Here is a 22,802-nt window from a genome sequence, read left to right on the forward strand (position 1 = left end):
TTTTCTTTGAAGAATACTTCGAAGAAAATTCGATGTAGAATTCTTCGATACCTGGTAATGCATAAAAGTAAGCTATGCGGAACTTCGCTTACATTTTTCTTGAAGAATACTTCGAAGAAAATTCTATGTAGAATTCTTCGATACCAGGTAATGCATAAAAGTAAGCTATACGGCTAAATTCTACTGTGTTCATATTTACAAATCAAGTAAGTACATGAAAAACGACAAATACAAATTGATGGAATAAAATTTATAAGTAAATTTTTTCATTATTTCGTCAAATCATCAAGCAAAAAGTTGGTCGTGATCAGGTGAGCTACTATTTTAATTAAAAATTTTGTTTATTTTTTTGTGTTTAAACTTAGAATAAAAAATAAAAGAATGTTCTCAAAAAGACATATGAGAAGACTTATTAAAAATGAAGAAAGTGAATTTTACAGAATGGCTGAAAATGATTCTGAAGAGGATGCGGTGAATTGTAGTGAATTTTACGAAATGGCTGAAGATGATTCTGAAGAGGATGCGGTGAATTGTAGCTTTGACAATATTGATGCTGAAGTCGAATTTTTTGAAAAAGAAGAAAGTTCGGTATATAATATTTTCTTAACACCCTGATGACATGTACGAAATATGGGTGAAATCGGTTCACAACCACGCCTTCTTCCAATATAACGCTATTTTGAATTCCATCTGATGCCTTTTCTGTACAATACGAGTATATACATTAGGAATCAATGATGATAGCGGAATAAAACTTTACAAATACATACGGTATTTGAAAAATATGTAATTGACTGATAATGAAATCTCGATTATCACTTTATCATGCGAGAGTATAAAATGTTCGGTGACACCCGAACTTAGCCCTTCCTTACTTGTTTATTTTATGTTGTTTTTATATTCGGTTAATTTTAGCGGTTTGTCGGTTTTCGTTTCGCGGTTATCGGCGATCGGTAAGAAGCATAGTTTGACGAGCGGTCTTGTTAGTTTTCAGGATTGCGTACGGAGATCGACTACGCGAATATGACCGTCGGAGCCTGGATAAAGCTTCTCTATGCGGCCCAGCCGCCATTCGGTAGGTGGCAGGCAATCGTCGTGAATCAGGACACAATCTCCAACTTTTGGCGCATTTTCGGTATTTTCCCATCGGTACCTCTTGTGGAGGTCCTTTATACAGTCTTCTTTTCATCGGCTACTGAAATTATTATGGAGAATTTTAATTCTTTCCCATCTATTTAATAAGGATAGCGACTCCACGCCTGGCTCAGGTGTGGCCAGAATGGGTGCTCCTTTTAGGAAATGCCCTGGAGTTAGGGCTGTGAAGTCGGAGGGATCTTGCGATAGTGCCGTGAGCGGCCGTGAGTTGAGAACAGCTTCAATTTTAGCTAATAAGGTCGAGAATTCTTCATAATTAAATTTATAGCTGCCGGCAAGCTTCTTGAAATGAGATTTGAAGCTCTTTACAGCTGATTCCCATAAACCACCCATATGAGGAGCGCTTGGAGGTATAAATTGCCAATTGATATCTTGAGGGGCGTACTTTTGTACGATATCAGGGGACACTTGTTTTAAGAAATCCACAAACTGTTTTTCTGTGGCTCGTTGGGCTCCTATGAATGTTTTGCCATTATCGCTCATGATTTTGGAGGGGAAGCCACGTCGAGCGACGAAGCGAGCAAATGTCGCGAGAAAAGCCTCCGTCGTCAGATTAGTACACAGCTCAAGGTGTACTGCCTTTGTCGTGAAACATACAAAGACAGCCACATAGCCTTTCATGAGAGTGGGAGATCTTAGCATGGAAGCCTTTATTTGAAAAGGCCCAGCAAAATCGATACCTGTGGTTGTGAAAGGCAGAGCGAAATTGCAGCGTTCAGGTGGAAGTGCCGCCATAATCTGAGTTCGCATTTTTTGCTTATGCATAGTGCAGATCTTGCACATGAAAATGCATTTTTTGATCTGGGGCTTAAGACGGGGAATATAATACTCTTGGCGTACCATATATTGCATGAGGCGCTGTTCGGCGTGCAACATTAAGATATGGATGTAATTCAGGAGTAATGTGGCAAAAGGAGACTTCTCAGGTATTATAATGGGGCGGCGTTCGTTGTAAGTCAGGCTTGAATTAGCGAGCCGACCATTGGCACGAAGCAGACCTTTCGTGTCTAAAAATGGGTTTAGTACTAAGAGTGAGCTCTTTTTGTCAATTGGCTTCGATTCTCTTAGTAACGATATGTCGCGACTGAAATAGCGCGTTTGGGTTGATGCGATAAGAGCGACCTTTGCTTTTGGTAAGTCTTCGTGCGTCAATGTATCGCATTGGGGGCAAGTTGCTCCCTTTACTTTAAGTTTGAGTCGCTCTGCGAATTTGAGAATATAGGCGACTACTCTGAGTGCTCGGGGGAACGATGAAAATCATTCAAGGATGTCATTATCATCCAATATTGTGTGGTAGGTGTCGATTTTTCGACTTTCGGGGGCAATTATGTTGCGCATTGGCGATTGTGGCCAAGAATCGGGAGATTCTGTTAACCATCGGGGACCATTCCACCAGAGGGTGGAGGTGGCGAGATGCAGAGGTTTGCATCCTCTTGTACCTAGATCAGCAGTATTGTCAGCACTGGCTACGTGTCGCCAAGTGGCTGATCCTACTAGGTCAAGTATTTGAGAAGTTCTGTTGGAAATATATGTTTTCCACGCATGTGGTGGTTTTTCCAACCAGGCTAGAACTATTTCGGAATCGGACCATAGATATAACTTGTATTTTGCCATGTTCAAGTGAGTCTGCACCATGGAGACTAGCTTGGCTAATAGCAGAGCGCCACAGAGTTCAAGTCGTGGTAGACTTATCGTTTTTAGCGGTGCGACTTTTGCTTTTGCCGCCAGTAGGTGGCTTGTGGTGGCAATATCGCTTTGTGTGCGCACATAAATAGTGGCACAATATGCCTTTTCAGAGGCGTCGCAGAAGCCGTGTAGTTCCACTTTGTATTCGGGGGAATAGTTTACCCACCGTGGAATTTGTATCTTTGAAATGTCTTTTAGGTTATTAGCAAACTGGGACCACTTTTCTAAGCGAAGAGGTTTCACTTGTTCGTCCCAGTCGGTTCCGTCTAGCCATAATTCTTGAATCAGGACTTTCGCTTGTATCATAATTGGCGCAAGCCATCCTGCGGGGTCAAAAAGTTTTGCCATTGAGAATAAAATTTGCCTCTTTGTTATGGCGGATAATGCGGTTATGGACTCTGTCATGTATGAGAACTGGTCCGATATCGCATTCCATTGGATGCCCAGTGTTTTTGTTATACTTTCCTTTTCAAAGATAAGGAAATTACTATCCAATTTGTTATCGTTTGGTATATCTTTTAAGATACTTGGGTGATTAGCTGTGATCTTTTTTAGAGGAAACCCTGCGGTGTTGAGGGCCTTTATCACTTGTGATAAGGACTCGTATGCTTGTGAGAGGCTGTGGCTCCCAGACAGGATGTCGTCTACATACGTATGTGTTTTTAATACTTGTGTTGCCAGCGGAAATTCTGACTTTGTATCTTCTGAAAGTTCGTGGAGTGTACGAATGGCGAGGTATGGGGCACAGTGTACGCCAAAGGTAACTGTTTTTAATTTAAAGTCGCTTAATGGACTATTGGGAGATTTTCGAAAAATAATTCGTTGAAAATCTTGATCATCCTTATGTACCATTATTTGTCGATACATTTTTTCGACATCCCCATTGAAAACGTATTTGTATATACGCCAATTTAATATGAGGAGCATCAAGTCTGGTTGGAGTGTGGGTCCCGTAAATAGAATATTATTTAGGGAATTCCCCGAGCTAGTGGATCTCGAGGCATTAAAGACAACTCTAACCTTTGTGGTTTTTTTGTCAGGCTTTACTACTGCATGATGTGGCAAGTAGAATGAGTGATATTTGCCTTTTATGATTTTTTCGCATGGGCTTACTTCCTCCATGTGATCTAAATGGAGGTATTCTTCTAAGACTCCATCATAATCTTTTTTAAGCTCACCTTTTCTAAGTAGGTTTTTTTCCATACTTAGAAACTGCTGTATTGCAGAGGTTCGAGAGTGACCTAAGACGAGTGTATCTGGAAATTGTTGTTTAAATGGTAGTCGTACGACATACCGACCATTATCTGATCTAGTAGTTGTAGCTTTGTAAAAGTCTTCACAATACTGATCTTCTGGCGTCGCAATTGAAATGGGTCCCCTTCTAGAATAATTTGAGGTATAAGATCGCTGCCTAATAGAAGATCTATTTGAGCGGGGGTGTTGCAGTTAGGATCTGCTAGCTTTAGGTGTGTAACCTTTTGCCAATGCTTGCTATTTATGTGATAGCTTGGAAGCATGTTCGTAAGTTGCGGTAAGAATATAGCTTCTGCTTGAATGCGCTTATCCGCTTGGGGGGAAATTAGGGTAATGGGGCAGATTTTATTTGAGTTTTGTACTACTCTTCCGCCCATTCCCGTAATTTCATAATTGACATATTTTGTTGGTAGTTTTAGCCTATTTTGTGCCCTAGATGCTATGAATGATCGTTGTGATCCTTGGTCTATTAGGGCTCTCAATTTGAAAAGTTCTCCTCGGCTGTGAAGCGTTTGTGTTTTTAAAGCCTTTGAGCAGCATGGTGTCTCTTGGCAAATTTCGGGATTTTGTGTTTCGGGAGTTGCGGTTGCAACTAAACCCGTGGCTCTTTTGGAGAAAGCGCTACTTTGGGGTGTGCTAGGAAAGTTATTGAAATGCAACATTGAATGATGCCTCTTGTGGCAATATACGCAATTGAATTTGTTTTCGCAATTATTGAGATTATGTGAGTGGGACAAGCAGTTTGTACAGAGTCTTTTTGCTCTGACAAAGTTGTTCCTTTCATTGATATTAAGTTTTTTAAACTTTTCGCAAGCTTTCAGCTTGTGCCCTCCTTTACACAGTTCGCATGACGTTTGTTTATATTGTTCGGATGTGAACGATTGGTTTTTAAAGAAGCTTCTGTTTAAATTGTGGTTGTTATTAGCTTGGGGTCTAATAAAACTTCGATTTAGGTCGTGTTGAACGTGTTTAGTTCTGACCGTTTTTTTATCTACCCTTTCCGCAATTTCATACTGGGTAGTTAAGAAATCATTCATTTGTTGCCACGTTGGGCATTTTCTTCGTGATGAGAGCGATTTCTCCCACAGAAGCAAAGGTTTTTCCGGTAATGCCGCGGAGCATATATGTATTTACCAGTATGGGGTCCCAATTGTCTGTGGGAATATTCTGTGTCGCTAGAACCGACAAGCAATTTGAAACAGTGGATTGAAGTTTTATAAATTCTTCACTTGTTTCTTTCTGAATTTTTGGTAAATTCATTAATATTGTGACTTGTTTGTCGACTAATATTCTTTCGTTCTTGTAGCGAGCTTTTAAAGCTTCCCAAGCATAATTGAAATTTTCGTCATTAAGAGTGAACTGTTTTACTATTGCGCCTGCTTGACCTTTTGTTTTGTATCGGAGGTGATACAATTTTTGCGCTTGAGATAATTTAGGATGGTTTATGTACACGACCGTAAACATGTCCCGAAAGGACGGCCATTGTTCATAACCACCATGAAATATTTCTGTATCGCATGCTGGCACTTTAAGGTGAATGCCTGAACTCGCCTCTTGGCTTTGAATTTGTGGCAGCTCTACTCTCGATTGTGGAGTAGGTGCAATTGCTTTAATTAATATCAATTGATCGGAGATCATAGCTCTCGTTTCCTCGTACTGGTCTAAGCAGTTTTCGTATTTGGAGCAAGCCGAGGATTTAAAATTTTCCGGAAGATCTGATTCGTCAGATTCTAGAATTGCGTCATACGCAGCTTGGAGACGTGTCCAGAAATTGCCTAGATTTTCTTTTTTGATTTCTAGTACCGATTCAGAATTGTCTTGAATCGGTGAAGATGAAAATCGAGTGCAGTATCAAATTAGACTGTCACTCTCAGCAATAAACTTAGTATATGAAATGTCTTTCAGCTTTTTTTGCTTTCTAGCACCTTGCTTTGAGCGTGTAGCTTCAGAAGGTGTACATGGGCTCTTTTCTTCCGAAATCATGTTTTGTACTTTCAAATATTGTATTGATTTAGATTCCTTAGAGTCTCCGTTCATTTAGATAATAGTATGTGAAAACTGAAAATATGAGAAAGAAAAAACTTCTCTCAGTGTATTTCTGGTAACGATAAATACGTATTGAATCTTTAAGATAAGCGGTTTGTATGTTTGTTGTATACACAACGTATCGAATAACGAACGCGTATTTCGTTTGCCTTATTGTATTTTTGTTGTATACGCAATGTACGAACTAACGAGCGAGTGTTTCGTTTTCTTTATTCCTAATAGTTGTGCTATTAGTTTGTTTTGTTTTCTTTCTATTTTATTTATTGCTTCGTATTCCTAATAGTTGTGCTATTAGTTTGTTCTTGTTTTTTTGATAATGTGAGAAAGCAAAAGGTTAACGGCCTTTGTATGAAAAATATTTTTTTTTTTTTCGTTTGCAATCCTGCTTGCTTGTATATTAACAAGGACAAGGGGTATTGCTGAAAATGTGCCGATTTGGTCTTTGAATATATAATATAAATTAAATGTTAATATGCGCTTTGGCTACTAATTCTTGGTTTTTATTTCTTTTTTTTTTGTCCGTATATATTGTAATTATTATTGTTATATTATATATATATATATATTTTTTTTTTTTTTTTAATTAACAGAATGTAATTTTTTCCTTATTAAATGGTTGCATTTACCGCACCGAAATTTTTTCCGAAATATTTAAATCGTAATTTAAAATTTAATTTATTTATGTACCCTATGTACGTTATATGTATGTATATACCGGCATAGGCAAATTGTATGCCGTGTGTAAGCGTATATATTATTTTGCCGTGCGAATAACGCGGGAGAAGAAAGATGGTTAGATGCAGGTATGCCCTCTAAGTACACATGAGAAGATATGTAATTTTGCAGAAATTTATAATTATTCTTTATACATACATATGTGTATATGTTGTTTTCAAACTTTGGTATATGTATAAATAAATATAAAATATGAATATAAGTATTTGCATAGATGTATGTTGTATTTATTATTTTTATTTTTTCTTTTACGGATCGAATTTGTCCAAGCTTACTATTTGCGCAATCCTACTTATACTTTTGGAGCATAAGGGGTATTGCCGGAAAACGTAGTGTATACTTGAACAATTTTTTATTTTTATTTTTTTTTTTTTTAATTTGTGTGTTTGGATACACAAGGGTAAGCGTAAATAGGACCTTTTGTATTAGATATGTATATGCCAGTATATATATAATTATATTATAGTATATACTGTTCATACATACATATATGTGCATGTACAAATATATATAGCGTACCAAACTGTTCTTCGGTTTCCCGGAAATTAACCGTAAGTTGAAACAGTTTGGCAGCAACCGTTCTTTTAAAATGTTAACCGACTTGAATACAGTTTTTATGTATACTGATATACCGATGCCTGTGATCCGTTTCCTTCCGTTTTTTATGTTTTTGAACTGCTTCTTGTTGTGCTGTTGCCGCTGATGGTTTCCTTTCCTCTTTTTTTTTTAATGTTATTTATTTATTATTAAATTTTGTTCTTTTTGTTTAAATTAATTTTTTATTGTTTTCGCGCCCGATTATTGCACTATCATTAAACGCGCCCGTCTTGATATTTGTGCCACTTTTATTTTTCGCGCCTGGTTTTTGAGGATTTTTTTTTGTTTTATTTTCTTTTAACTTTTGGCCTTTGCCACACAATCTTTAATGGGTTTAGTTTTGTTGGTTTGGTAATTACACGTTAGTGGTTTTTTGCACAATTTTTAGAATATTTTATATGTATTTATATATTTCACACGCTATATTTTTGTGTTTCACCCGCGATTTAAAATGTTTGTATTAGCATAAAACTATTTTGATTTTGATATAATTTTTTTTTTTTTTTTTTTTGATTTTGATGTAACGGTGCGAAACCGTTTTGTGTAATCCGTTTTCAACTGTTTTTTTTTTTGTTTTTGTATGTATGTATGTATTTGTCACTGCACTTTGATTTCACTTGCAATAATTGTTTTTTTTTTTTGTATATAGTGAATTGCACTAAGTTTTGTATATGTGTATGTATGTATGTATATGTCGCCTCACTGCACGAATTTTGTAAGTTAACCTCCTTTTGTCTATATGTTTATGTCACAAATTTGATTTTTTCTTTTTTTTTCAATAGTGCCGTTCTATCCGGCTCGAAGGACCAATGTTGGGTTCACTGCCCGCTTCACTTACCACTTGACCGCTTTCTTTCCTTTTAAATAAAAAAAATCGGGATTCACACTTGTGTCTTAACACTATATGTATTATAATTGTAGCACTCGATTTGTAGGCGTTCTCACAATCGAAATTTTCCCTGGATTTGTGGGTTTTCCCTTTTTTTTGGAACAAATCTAAATGCACTTTTAATCTAACACAATTTCAACTTAAACTAAACGTCAATTGCGGATTTTAAAAGTATGGAGGTGGATCGAGCTGGAGCGCTGTGTAGCGGTGGCGGACAAGCGACGTGGATTCAAAAAGGCGGTCGAATCTGAACTGGCTTGTGCAAAGCGGACCCTTTTTCAGTGGAAAAAATTAATGACCTTCATGAAATATGCATATTCGCATTATTTCGTTATCATTTCATATTTGTACCAATAGAATTTCTATGGCACATACATATGAATGTACATATATTATTTCCTTGGCACATTTGTCTGTATGTTTACGAAAGCAAATGCGAGCCACATACATATGTACATACATTCATATTAACAAGTTTCGCAGGCATCTTTTGCACCTCCGTTGTCACGGTCAACCAATGGCCGAAACTGACGTTCGTCAAAGAGTCAAGTGCTGAACACATTGAGCGCGAATACACACGTTCTTATGGACACAGTTATATAGTTATTGAGGCAGCTTCACAACTACATAACTGTGTCCCTAAGAACATGTGTATTCTAATATTTGACAAATGTCGCTTGCAGTCTGCCGCACTCATTGTGTTCAGCACTTGTGTGATGATAGAAAATCCAAGCTGTGCCGAAAAAACTAAACGAATGGAAACCAATTGTCACCGCTTCCCTTGCCGCTGTACAGCTCCGCCTACAAACCAGCGTAAATATGTATGAACGTGCATACATATCGGTGCAGATTTTTGCGAGTCACGAAAAAATATTTTAGACAAATATTGTAAATAGACAACGGCTATGTCGGGCTCGGGGAGATGTTACGGCGTCTGTTTTTATTAATGAAGCGAGGTCGCTTGTGGATTTTGCGCCTGCGTTTGTGAATGAAATCGTTTTTGTTGTAAAATTTACTACATTTGAGCTTAGCCAATTTGGCTGCCATATTGACTTGTGATGCTTCTGCTATTTAGACAATTGTTGTTTTTGCAGAACAATGCTTCAATTTATTGTTGGTGACATATTCACATGTGTACGCATATATATGTTTATATGCTTGTGCATTATTTCTTCGGAAGTGTATGCAAATATATGTACATATAAATACATACATATATATGACTGCATGAACATGCAGATTAATGCGCGCGCATGTAATATACATATGTATTGATAAGTGATAAAATCATGATTTGAATTTCTGAACGCGCACATGCGAATACATACTACATACATTCATATGAGCAAATAATAAGATTAATATGATATACGATGTATTTATATGTATGTACATTGTTGTGATAAATTCAAAAGAAATGTATTATAATACAAAAATATTTATTAGTATAGTATATTATGTAAAAAACAAATTAAATTATTAAATATACAAGTCCAAATTGAATGTAAATAGTAAATGCAAGCATTCATACAAAATTATACTCATATCATAATTATTTTTACATGCCGATATGGAAATGCCGACAATGCTGTGTTGGGAGTATCATAAGGAGCATGCATACATATATTTATGTGTCTTCATATTCTTCATATTTTTCTCCAATATTCCTTGATTGCGCATACATGCTATGGCATCATATGCCGTACATACATATATTATTTCTCTTCATATTCTCTGTTTGAGTATGTGGAGAACTGTTAAAAATGTTAACATTTCACATCGTGAATTCTGAAGTTGTGAGGTGAATTCCGTACTCCAATATTATAAATTGTTTGACATCGAACCTGCATCTTCTCTATGTTTTATGTTCTTTAGCTCATATGTACTTATATACTTATCTATGTACATATGTATGCGCAATTTGACCTATTTAATGATAAATTCCATTAAATCTGTTGGAATTTATAATAAAGTCATATTTCCATTATTACCTAAATAAATATAGATACATGTACTTATATTGGACATTTGAGGTTTTGATAACATTTTGAAGACCAAGCCGACGAACATATTCGCATATGGTTGTAATTATATCTACATATAAACAGATTTTTAAAAACCATACCCGTAATGATAAAAATGTTTTTTGGTAAAGTCCCGTTTTGATAAAATCTTAAACGTCATATGCATATACATAATTATGTGTACATGTAAACAGGTTTTAAAAAACCGTACGCATAAAGTTCACATGTTCACATATGTATGTAATTTTGTGTTCATGTAAACAAATTTGAAACAATCATTCGCATAATGTTTGTAAATTTGTCTACACACAACTTTGTATGTAAATATATACAACCATTGTTTCATACAAAAACTCCGTTGTTACGGACAACCAATGAGCTGTGCCGAAAAAAATAAACGAATATCCGCCGTTTGTCACCGCTTCCCTTGCCGCTGTACAGCCAGAGAACGTCAAGTATAGAGAAGGTGCAGGTTCGACTGCGAACATTTGTTAGATTTTGTGCAAGGAATTCGCCGCATTTGTTAACATTGTAGGTCGGAATTCGCTTCACAATTTTAACATTGCTTACAATTTTCTCACATATTCTAACCGAGAATATGAAGAGACAGAAATATATTTATTTACGGCATATGATGACAAGGCATACTTATATGCCGAAGCATTGAATATGAAGAGAGAGAAATACACTCCCAACGAAGAGTCTCGTTTTGCTTTTCGTTTATATTTGTGTACAAAATACACCTCTCGTTGGTAGGTCTCAGATCCTACGGGATCAGGTATCCCAGCTGAGCTCTAAGCTACCGGGGGGGTCGGCAGGTCGCGGATAGCCGGACGGCCTGTAGTAGCAGGTTAGTTGCGAAATAAGTTAAAACGAATAAGCAACCGCCGACGATGAGCGGCAGGAGCGGAGGATGCGGTATAAAAGCCAGCCAAGCCGATGAAACTCCTGCGACAGAGGCGAACAGTTGCCGCGTCTCTAATATAGGTGACCGACCAAAATCCAGGCGCGACGGACTCAAAGTGAGCGGCTTCCTGGTCAGCGTCTGCTCACCATGTTAGGTGCGGCTGTAAATAAGACCCGTCCATACCGGGGCGCACTGGGAGTCCCTAGAAGCATCACCAGCTGTTTTCACTGGTGGTGTGGAGAGGGTGATGTGAGTCAGCTCTGCCGAAGTGTCAGCCACGATGTGAATCAGTAACCAGCCCCTTCGGGCCCTGGTCAGGAAGTGTACATTGGGCGCAAAACTAGTAGACTGCGTTGCTCCGGGCGAGCGCCGGTTCGTCCGAGTTTACCGGAACCGGTAAAGCGTAGGACAGGCCTCAGGGAACTGGGGTAGGGGCATAGCCCCCGAGGGTATACCCGTTCCTGTCTTTTTCGGCCCGCCCCCCTGCACACGATGCGCTGGTTAAACTGATAAATGGAGACAATAAATGAAAAAACTAACAACAACAACAATAGCAGCAACAAATTTAGTGGTGTCACCAGTCAATTTACGATTTCAGGTGGAGACCCCCTTAAAAAGTTTCGCATTTGGCTGGATCGCCAGTGAAGGTGTTCTCCTCACAAAGACCAGTGAGGTCGAAATCGTCACCTCCAACGCTTCTAGAGAGCACACCGATATTGATAGAAGCACAGTCGCAACGTGATCATATGTATAAACTTGGAGGATATGATACAAAAGCTAACGGATATGATGCGTCCGCCACAGCGCTCTATCAACAATCCTATGAGGGAACTGCTTAGCGAAATATCGAAGCTCTACACCCGTGCACAAGATGACCATATAAGATAACGGGAAGCTAACATAGGTATAAGCGTAGCTATGGAGCAGATGACTGCTGAAGTCACACCGAAAAGATCACGTGAAGACAAGCAGATAAAACGACGAACCCCTCCAAAAAGGACTAAAACAACACATGACGAACTAATTGTGAAAGCAGGAGAAAGTCGAAATCTTGGGGGAGGAGAAAAGGACGCGACAAGGGAAGATATCTGGATCACGATACCAAGTAAAGCCCAAAAAAATAAAAACAAGAAGAAGAAGGACCAGAAGCAATTGTTATCGCAAAAACCGGAGACATGTCTTACGCAGACATACTTCGGGCAGTTAAATGGAATGAAAATCTGCAAGTGCTTGGCGAAAATGTCTCAGGAATTAAAAATACAGCTAAAGGAGAGATACTGTTAGAGCTAAAGAAAGCGCAGACAGGAAGTACTAAATAATATAGAGAGGAGATAGTGAAGATTCTAGGAGATCAGGCACAAATAAGATCTCTAATACAAGAAATTACAGTTGAAGTGCGAGACTTGTACGATATAACGACGAAAGAGGATATAGCACAGGCAATTCGTTCAGAATTTGAAGAGCTGCGTCTATTTAGTGTAGAATGCATTAAAAGCATCAGACATGCATATGCAGGCACGCAAAAAGCTATCATAAGCCTTCATGCACAGGAAGCAAAGCACCTACTGGCAGCACAAAAGATAAAAATCGGCTGGTCAATCTGCAGAATCAGGGAAAAAGCGCAGCTGAAGAAATGTTTCAGATGTTTAGAGTATGGACATGTGGCGAAAGCATGCAGCAACCCAGAAGACAGGAGCAAGTGCTGTATCAAATGCGGAGAGGAGGGTCATTTCGCCAAAGATTGTGTTAACAATCCTTCCTGCAAGGCATGTAAACACAGGGGAAGCACAAACATAGACCATCAGATAGGAAGCCGGAAATGCCCCATATATACAGCAGCGCTCAAAAAACCTAAAAGATGAAAATATTACAAATAAACCTGAACCACTGCGAAGCGGTCCAGGATCTCTTGACGCAAAACGTATACGAAAAAAAATAGACGTTGCATTAATCTGTGAACAGTATAAAAATAAAGACTCTGACAAGTGGATTTCCGACACCACCAAAAAGGTTGCAATATGGGCTTGCGGAGATAGAATGATGCAAGACAAACCATTAATTGACAAGGCATACTATACAAGAGTCAAAATATAGGGGATTTATTTCTTCAGCTGCTATATACCGCCAAGTATACCGCATGCTGAATATGAAAAAACTTGGTAAAGGATGTGATGACAACTACACCTTATATAATTGCAGGTGACTTTAATGCCTGGGCGCTAGAATGGGGCAGCAGAAATACAAATTTGAGTGGTAGCGCATTACTTAAAGCATTTGTTGTTACTACGTAGTACTGCTTAATACAGGAAGACAAAACACCTTCGAGAAGAACGGGCGTGGCTCCATTATCGGTATATCTTTTGCCAGCAGGGTACCATATCAATACATAGACTGGCGGATATGCGACATATACTATATACCCAAAGTGACCATTTGGCTATAATGTTAAGTATCAGCAAGAGTGTGCAACAGCGAAATGCTTGGCACCAAAAGGTGCAGTCCAAGGGGTGGAGAATTGAAACCCTAGATGAGGAGCTTTATAAGTTAATGCTGGATGAAAACGTAAACGGAATTGATGACATAGACCAACAGGCTAAATTGTTGGTACAACACATTAGCAAAGCCTGTGATGCCGCTATGAATAAAAAGAGGACAGCCGCACAGAGAAAGCCTGCTTATTGGTGGAATCGAGAAATTGAATCTCTGAGAAGTGAAAGTCACAAAGCGAGGCGCCGTTTTCAACGAAACAAACATAGGCAGCTTAGATTGTGACAGCCTGCGAGAAGCATTCAAAAAGAAACGAAACGACCTAAAAAAGGCGATTAAAAAGAGCAAAATGACATGTTTCAAAGAATTATGCGAAAAAGTGGACGAAAATCCGTGGGGAGCAGCGTATAGAATTGTAATGTCAAGGATTAAAGGTGGCAAATGTCAAGCGCCTACATGCCCTTCATTACTCAAAAATGTTGTAGAAACTCTGTTCCCACAGCAAAATCAAGAAGAAGAAGGAAATTATTATCGCGAAGAAGTCTCAGATGCGCCAGAAATCACCGAGCAGGAAGTTGTTCAAGCTGCTGAGCGCTTTGAAAATAGCAAAGCACCAGGATTAGATGGTATCCCGAATAGGGCTCTTAAAATGGCGATCAGCTATCATCCTCAGCCATTTTCGGATTTATACACACGCTGCCTTCGTGAAGGAGTGTTTCCAAAGGTCTGGAAAGTACAACGGCTGGTACTACTACAGAAGCCAAACAAACCGGCAGGAGAACCAAGTTCCTATCGACCGCTCTGTATGATCGATACAATGGGCAAAATTCTGGAGCGCATAATCTGTACCCGTCTAGAAAATCATTTAGAAGGAGAGGGAGGTCTCTCTGATAACCAATATGGTTTTCGTAGAAAGCGTTCAACTCTTGATGCAATCAAGAAAGTTGCAGGTATAGCAGAAAAGGCTATTGAAGGAGACAGGTGGATGTACGGGAGCAAAGAATATTGTGCGGTCGTCACATTTGATGTGAGAAACGCGTTTAACTCGACCCATTGGCCCCATATAATGCGTGCATTAGTGCTCAAAAAAACACCGAGCTATTTGTTGTACGTCATACAAAGTTATTTGGCCGATAGGATCCTGCTCTATGACACTGACGAAGGACCAAAAAAGTATAGGGTAACGGGTGGTGTGCCACAAGGATCTGTGCTAGGCCCACTTCTGTGAAATGCACTATACCATGGAATATTGCGCCTCCCTCTACCGAAAGAAGTGCAAATAATTGGATACGCAGATGATATTGCTGTGACAATAGTAGCTAAGGAGCTCCATCAGATACAAAGTATTTGTAGTGATACGGTAATGAAGATAAAGCAATGATTAACGGGTGCAAAACTCGAACTTGCCGGCCACAAAACGGAAGCAGTTCTTATAACTAGCAGAAAAAAACTGGAAACCATTTCGCTTAATATAGACGGGCACACCATTACAACACAATCCTCGGTGAAATACCTTGGTGTATCGATTGATGCGAGGCTCAACTACAAAATGCATATTGAAAAAGCGTGTGAAAAAGCGGCGCGAGTAAACATGGCCTTATCAAGGATAATGGCAAACATTGGAGGTCCGAAACAGAGCAGGAGAGCTCTTCTGGCCAAGGTCAGCCAATCAATTGTAATGTATGCGGCGCCTGTATGGGGACCGACATTAATACATAAGACATATGCTGGTGTGGTACAATCAGTGTTCCGGTTGAGCGCTATCAGAATAGTCAGTGCGTTTCGCACGGTTTCTAAGGAAGCTGTCGGGGTTCTAGCAGGAATTATGCCTCCAGACATAATGGCTCTCGAACTTAAGCGAACCTATGATAAAAGTAAAGGCCGGAAACTAACGGTGGCAGAGCGGAGAGTAGAAAGACAAGCCAGCTTAAACGAATGGCAAACACGCTGGGATACATCAAACAAGGGGAGATGGACATACCGCTTAATCGGTAACATACAAGCATGGATGGAGCGAAAACACGGGGAAGTAGATCATTACATGACGCAGTTCCTAACAGGGCATGGATGCTTCAGGGAGTACCTACATAAGTACGGCCACGAGGAAGGAGTAGCTTGCTCTTTCTGTGGTAACAATAACGAGAACGCAGAACACATATTTTTAATATGAATTTAGTGGAGAATATGGCAGCCAGGGTGCTCCATGGGCGTGGTCCCGAATGAGGTGCACCTATAGCGGGCAGTACGAATCGTGCATACTGCTACTGCAAAGTAGCAGTATCTATGTAAGATTCCCCCTCCGGCACGAAAACAAAAAACAAAAAAAAAAAAAAAAACAGAGAACATAAACACATTTTTTATGTTCTTGTCTCACATGCCCAAGAATATGAAGAGACATAAATATATCTAAGTATGTATACATGCTCTTTATGATGCTCCCAACAACAGCATTGTGATATTTTCATGCTTCAATTTTTCTTTCAACTTGGGAAACGCAATGTATGCAAATATGTATGCTTTTGTGTTTTGCCGTTGGCAATTCAATATTGACATGTAAACATAATTATGATATGAGTATAATTTTGTATGAATGCATGCATAGTAATATTTATAGTCAATTTAGACTTGCATATTTAATAATTTTATTTGATTTTTACCTAAAATACTATTCTAATAAATATTTTTGTATTATATTATATTTCCTACTAATAGAAATTAAATTTATCACAACAATATATACATATGTATGTATGTATGCATGTTTGTACATCTTCTATCATATTAATCTTATGTCTCTGCACATTCTCATATCATAATCTTATTATGTATACGGATGTGCGCATTCAGAAATTCAAATCATGATTTTATCACTTATCAATACATATGTATATTACATGCGCGCGCATTAATCTGCATGTTCATGCATTCATATATATGTATGTATTTATGTATATGTACATATATTTGCATACACTTCCGAAGAAATAATGCACAAGCATATAAACATATATATGCGTACACATGTGAATATGTCACCAACAATAAATTGAAGCATTGTTCTGCAAAAACAACAATTGTCTAAATAGCAGAAGCATCACAAGTCAATATGGCAGCCAAATTGGCGAAGCTGAAATGTAGTAAATTTTACAACAAAAACGATTTCATTCACAAACGCAGGCACAAAATCCACAAGCGACCTCGCTTCATTAATAAAAACAGACGCCGTAACATCTCCCCGAGCATGCCTTTGCCTACAAGCGTCTTTTCGCGACGATGGCAAAAGCTAAAAATCATAAATTGAACAACTTTCTGATGCTTCTTCACAGAAAGAAGTGATATAAGTGGCAACATAGCCGTTGTCTATTTACAATATTTGTCTAAAATATTTTTTCGTGACTCGCAAAAATCTGCGTCGATATGTATGCACGCTCATACATATTTACGCTGGTTTGTAGGCGGAGCTGTACAGCGGCAAGGGAAGCGGTGACAATTGGCTTCCATTCGTTTAGTTTTTTCGGCACAGCTTGGATTTTCTATCATCACACAAGTGCTGAACACAATGAGTGCGGCAGACTGCAAGCGACATTTGTCAAATATTAGAATACACACGTTCTTAGGGACACAGTTATGTAGTTGTGAAGCTGCCTCAATAACTATATAACTGTGTCCATAAGAACGTGTGTATTCGCGCTCAATGTGTTCAGCACTTGACTCTTTGACGAACGTCAGTTTCGGCCATTGGTTGACCGTGACAACGGAGATGCAAAAGATGCCTGCGAAACTTGTTAATATGAATGTACTAGCGGGGCCCGGTGTGCGTTGCTACACCCATGCAACACTATAATGGAAACTTCTAGCATTTCTATTTTAATGTGAAATTTCAAAATATTTGTTTTATTTCAAAAAAAAAAATTTCTTAAGTCATTTCAATCGATTTTTGTTGTGTTGGTGAAGTATAATTTTTTTTGTTGTGAAAGTTCGAAAAATCTGTTTTATTTAATATTTTTCTTTCTTAAGCCAATACATTAGGATAAACAATATTTTTGGTTTTTCCATCTGTAGTAAAGATGAATAAGCAATGTGGCATTCCCACTCTTGAGCATGCCACGTAGAACTGGCCATGCGAAAAACACGGCTCTATCAAATTCAAACCGCACACTTTAAGCGTTTGCCCTTGTGCTTTATTTATCGACATTGCAAATGCCAGGCGCACTGGAAATTGCAAGCGCTTAAATTCGAAAGGCATGTCAGGCGGGATTATCGGAATACGTGGTATAAGCACAACATCACCTTTCGCTGTGCCAGTCAATATTGTGGCTTAAATCAAATTTAACATAAGTTTTTTTACTGCAAGTCGTGTTCCATTGCAAAGCTTTGGTGCATTTAAATTACGTAACAAAATGATGGATGAGCCGATCTTTAAATTCAAGCAATGAGGCGGCATACCAGGCGGTTCCAAAGAATTCAAAAATTCAATTGGATAATTTACTGCATCATCTTGATTCATTGCGCTGTCGAATGATTTATATGATGTTACGACACCTGGCAATTTTTCTTGAATCTCAAAATTAATGTCATTTACATTAACATTTTTTGGTGACAGTATTACGCGTTCTCTTAACCAAGTATGATTCATAATATTTCCAACAATGTTTGGAAAGACGCGATCAATTAGTTCATCATGAGATTCAACAATGGTGCAACAATTGTTTGGCAACGTTATAAATCCGTTGGTGCTTTGAATTTTACCATTGCCGATGTCCAACAATTGTTTTGAAAAGTGATATGCAGATGGATCATTGTTCAACTGAACACGCATGTTAATATTCAGTGTCATAGTTTGAACATGTCGCCACAAAATCGATGACTTTAAGCATGCGTTGATCTCATCCGCCGGTGTTGATCTTGGAATCACTGGTAATGTTTGGCGAAAATCGCCGGACAACAAAATTAATGCACCACCAAATATTCCAGCATTGCCACGTATATCTTTCAATGTCCGATCAAGTGCTTCTAGCGATTTTTTATGAGTCATCGTACATTCATCCAATAAAATGATGTCTGTTTGCCGCAAAACTTTTGCCATTGCAGAATTCCTTGAAATATTGCATGTGGGATTTTCAAGCACGTGTACATTCAATGGCAATTTTAATGCGGAGTGTGCTGTTCGTCCACCATCCAATAAAGTCGCCGCAATTCCAGACGAAGCTAGTGCCAGTGCAATTTTGTTTTGCGATCGAATGGCAGCCAAAATCAGTGATATGACAAATGTTTTTCCCGTACCACCAGGCGCATCCAAAAAATACAATCCACCAGTCCGATTGTTCACTGCTTGCATGATGGTATCGTAAACATGTCTTTGATGAACGTTCAATTTTGGAACATTCAAATTTACAAATGTTTGCAATTCATTTGCATCATATTCTCGTTCACGTTGTAATTCTCGATCAAATAAATCATGCATTGGACGATTGGCAGAAGGTAAACCTAATTGCCCTAATGCTTTATTAGCAATCGCAAGGCACAAATCTTCGAGTGCTATTAATGCCTCATTATACATGTCCAATGTAAGCAACAAATCTTGATTTCTTGTACGATGACGCATTCGGATCAAAATGTCTTCAGCCATATAATCTTTGTATTTATTCCACAATTCTAGTGGATTTGATGGAAAACACGTTGATATTATTATGGCGAACAGCATACGTATATTATGCGGTGCAGAAGCGATCGCTGCATCTTGAAGTGTTAAATCCCAATGTGAGTCATTTTCCAGCAATTGCAAAAGCTGACATGCCTCACGATATGTCTGACACAATTGACCATTAACCGTACGTAAATGTTGAAATGAAAGTGGTCCAGCAACATTAACTAACAACAATCTCAAATAATAACATTCGGCGTTATTTGGATGAACTGTATAAACTCTGCCGATGGTGTCTGCAAAAAAAACGCCTGGATGACCATCAACAGGTGTTCCTTGTTTACGTCGCTGCCATTTTTTTGATGACGCAACCCAAGTGTAGTAATGCGGTACATCCGAATACAGCAAAGTTCTTGCAAATTCATCACTTCTGCACAACTTAATAAATGCAGTTAATGTTGTTGCTGGTGGTTGTTCCACCCTCTGCAGTACATTTTCATTGGTAAAATAAACACGCTGGCCATTTTCCAAATGAACAACAGCAAGAAAACGTTCATGAATTGGGAATGAAAAAATTCTCCAAAGAGCTTCATTTGTGCTGATGTAGCGGCCCATTTGGTATTGTGTAATTTCATCGTTTGCATTGGGATCAGTCACTCCAAAAACAGCCATATCACTGCCTTTGTTTACATACTTGCAGATGTATTTAATTGACTTGACCGAATTGCAAATTTCGACATTGATGTGTGCGTTAAATGCTTTTGACAGCAATGGGTTATATGGCACTACCCAAGAATTATCAATGACAATGTCTTGATTCTGCATTCTGATCATTGCTGTGTGCCCATTATCGTTTGGTGATCGACGTCGATACAGCGGGTATCCATCGTTACCTGTGATTGTGTCAGAAGTCAATGGTCTTGGGTATCGCTTTGAGCACTTTCTGTCAATCATGCACGGCGAATTCATATTCAGTGGACCGCAAGGACCGTGAATCATATTTTTCTTGACAATCTCAAATAAATCTGGATCTACAGCTTGATATGGAATTTCTGCCGATATGATGTCATCAGTTTGATCCGGTGTAATTTTGCGCACCAGCCATATCAAGATGTGTGCATGTGGCAATCCTCTTTTCTGCCATTCAATTGAATACATCCAGCAGCGCACAGGTCCAAATATTTTTAATTTGACAATCATATCCATCAATGCTTTGACTTTTTGACGAAATACACGGGCGGTGATGTCGTGTCGATCTGTTGACTTTTGTCCATCATATAAATTATTGGTGATATCGGCCCACTGTGGATTGCAGGTAAATGTCACAAATAAGTCAGGTCTGCCATATTTATGCACATATGTCATTGCATCTTGTGTGTATTCGTGCATGTGGCGCGGACTGCCTACATATGATGAGGGCAATATCGTTAAGCGTCCAATGTCATTTACGTTGCCATCATTGACCACTGCGTCTCGCAAATGGATGTATTCTTCCGAACGCAATCTGGCCTGATTAAATCGAAGATAATTGAGACGTTCAGATTCAATTTTTACGTACATGTCCACAGCGTATTGGTGGAAAAGTCGGCCACATCGCAAAATATAATTATCTTCTTGCGGTCGAATCATAAATCTGTGCGAATAAAAGTTCATTGCACTCATTTTTTTGTTGCATCAAGGCCAGTTTGTGGATTTACCATAGGAATATTGATATGGTAGCCATCATCACCTTTCCAATGCAACAATGGATATTGTAATGCATCGTAGCTGCGATGAAGTTCTGAAACACGTTGCAATTGCTCATTTCGTCGATGCAATATAATATCGCGTGGTAAAGTTTGTCCACCCACAATTACAATGGCCACTTCATCGAGCGTTGGTGCATTAAATCGTCTGGCATGCTCCCCAAATGGTGTTTTGTCGGCTCTTATTATGATTCTGTGATTGTCAGATGGCATACGATCAAGCGCGGTTTTGAACAATGTCACCAATTCATTGTACTGATGTAAAAATCTTTGAATATGTGAAACAATTTCTCGTCTAGTATGCGAAGCAATCGCACAACGCCTATCCAACTCACGATTTGCATCTCCAATGAAATATATTTGCAGAAATGAAAACTCTCGATCAGGAAATGGCAACAGTGATCCAGTTCGATGATAAATCTGACCTTGAATCTGCGATGTTAACGAAATATAAGGACACATTGGATCAGAATTTTGAAAATTGCGGAAAATTGTGTTGGTTAGATTGCCAATTGAAGAAGATATACCACATGAACTAATCACCTTGAATGTCGGCATAAAATTATCTCTTACAATGTTCGATGCACCAAATGATGTCATTTGGAATACCGCATTGTATTCTTGGATGTGAGCTAAAAAATGCTTCGACTGTGGTGATGTTCCCATGATCAATGTGCGCAATGGATCTGGTGGTGTTTCGAATAGTGGCAATTTTACTTTTCCATTTGCACAACACATTCCAGCCGTTTCACCTAAGAATTTGGCTGCATCACAATATTCACATCTCACTGACATTTGACCAATGTTGGCATGTCTTGCGTAATCGTTGCGAAAGTTATAATTGAAAGCAGAGAATTCCATTTCATTAGCAAGACGACGTGGAATACGTGCAATACGTGCTTGTGATGGCAATGGATTATGTTGTGTTTGTTGTCGTAACACATTTTCTGGTGCTCGCATTTCTTCAGTCTGTGATCTTCTTGTCTCCAATCTATTCGTATTGTGACGCGTACGTCGACCTATATTTGCGCGTCTTGCTCGTGGCATTTTTTCAACACCAATTTTTGTTCAAACTAATTTAAAAGTAGTACACAGAACTATTGATTCAATGCTGAGCACGTGTTCAGTATTCGCCAAAAAATCGAACAATTTACTGCAGTATAACGAATGCAGGACACAATGGAAAGTGTATTCAAGAAAATCTGTTGGAAAAAAATACACACAAATTCACACACTGCTTTCACAAACATGTACTTACTGCTTGAGCTTTAGAACCGAATATGATTGATCATTTAAAATTTATTATTTTATATTAAATTTATGCCACAATTATTAGCCCAAATATATGAATTCTTTTTTTTCTCAAAAATACATTTGTAAAAAAAAGGATCTTTATCCTTTGTTATTATTTTATTTTTCCCAGAAATACATTTGCAAACAAAAGGATCTTTATCTTTATTTTATTTTTCCCAGAAATACATTTGTAAACAAAAGGATCTTTATCCTTTTTTTTGCTTTAGCTTTAGAACCGAATATGATTGATCATTTAAAATTTATTATTTTAATTGGTATATTAAATTTATGCCACAATTATTAGCCCAAATATATGAATTCTTATTTTTCTCAAAAATAC

General features: G+C 38.4%; 1 protein-coding gene across 1 annotated transcript; it reads right to left on the reverse strand.

Moving 5' to 3' along the window:
* Positions 1–2,381: 2,381 nt before the first annotated feature.
* LOC120773594 lies at positions 2,382–22,216 on the reverse strand. The gene is made up of 5 exons (XM_040102589.1): positions 21,122–22,216; positions 18,173–20,933; positions 17,938–18,097; positions 2,619–3,079; positions 2,382–2,467 (listed from the first exon to the last, which is right to left on the reverse strand). The coding sequence occupies exons 1-5, from the start codon at positions 22,214–22,216 to the stop codon at positions 2,382–2,384; spliced, it is 4,563 nt and encodes a 1,520-aa protein (XP_039958523.1).
* Positions 22,217–22,802: the final 586 nt, after the last annotated feature.

Source organism: Bactrocera tryoni, chromosome 4 (assembly GCF_016617805.1).
Source record: "Bactrocera tryoni isolate S06 chromosome 4, CSIRO_BtryS06_freeze2, whole genome shotgun sequence".
Lineage (NCBI taxonomy): Eukaryota > Metazoa > Arthropoda > Insecta > Diptera > Tephritidae > Bactrocera > Bactrocera tryoni.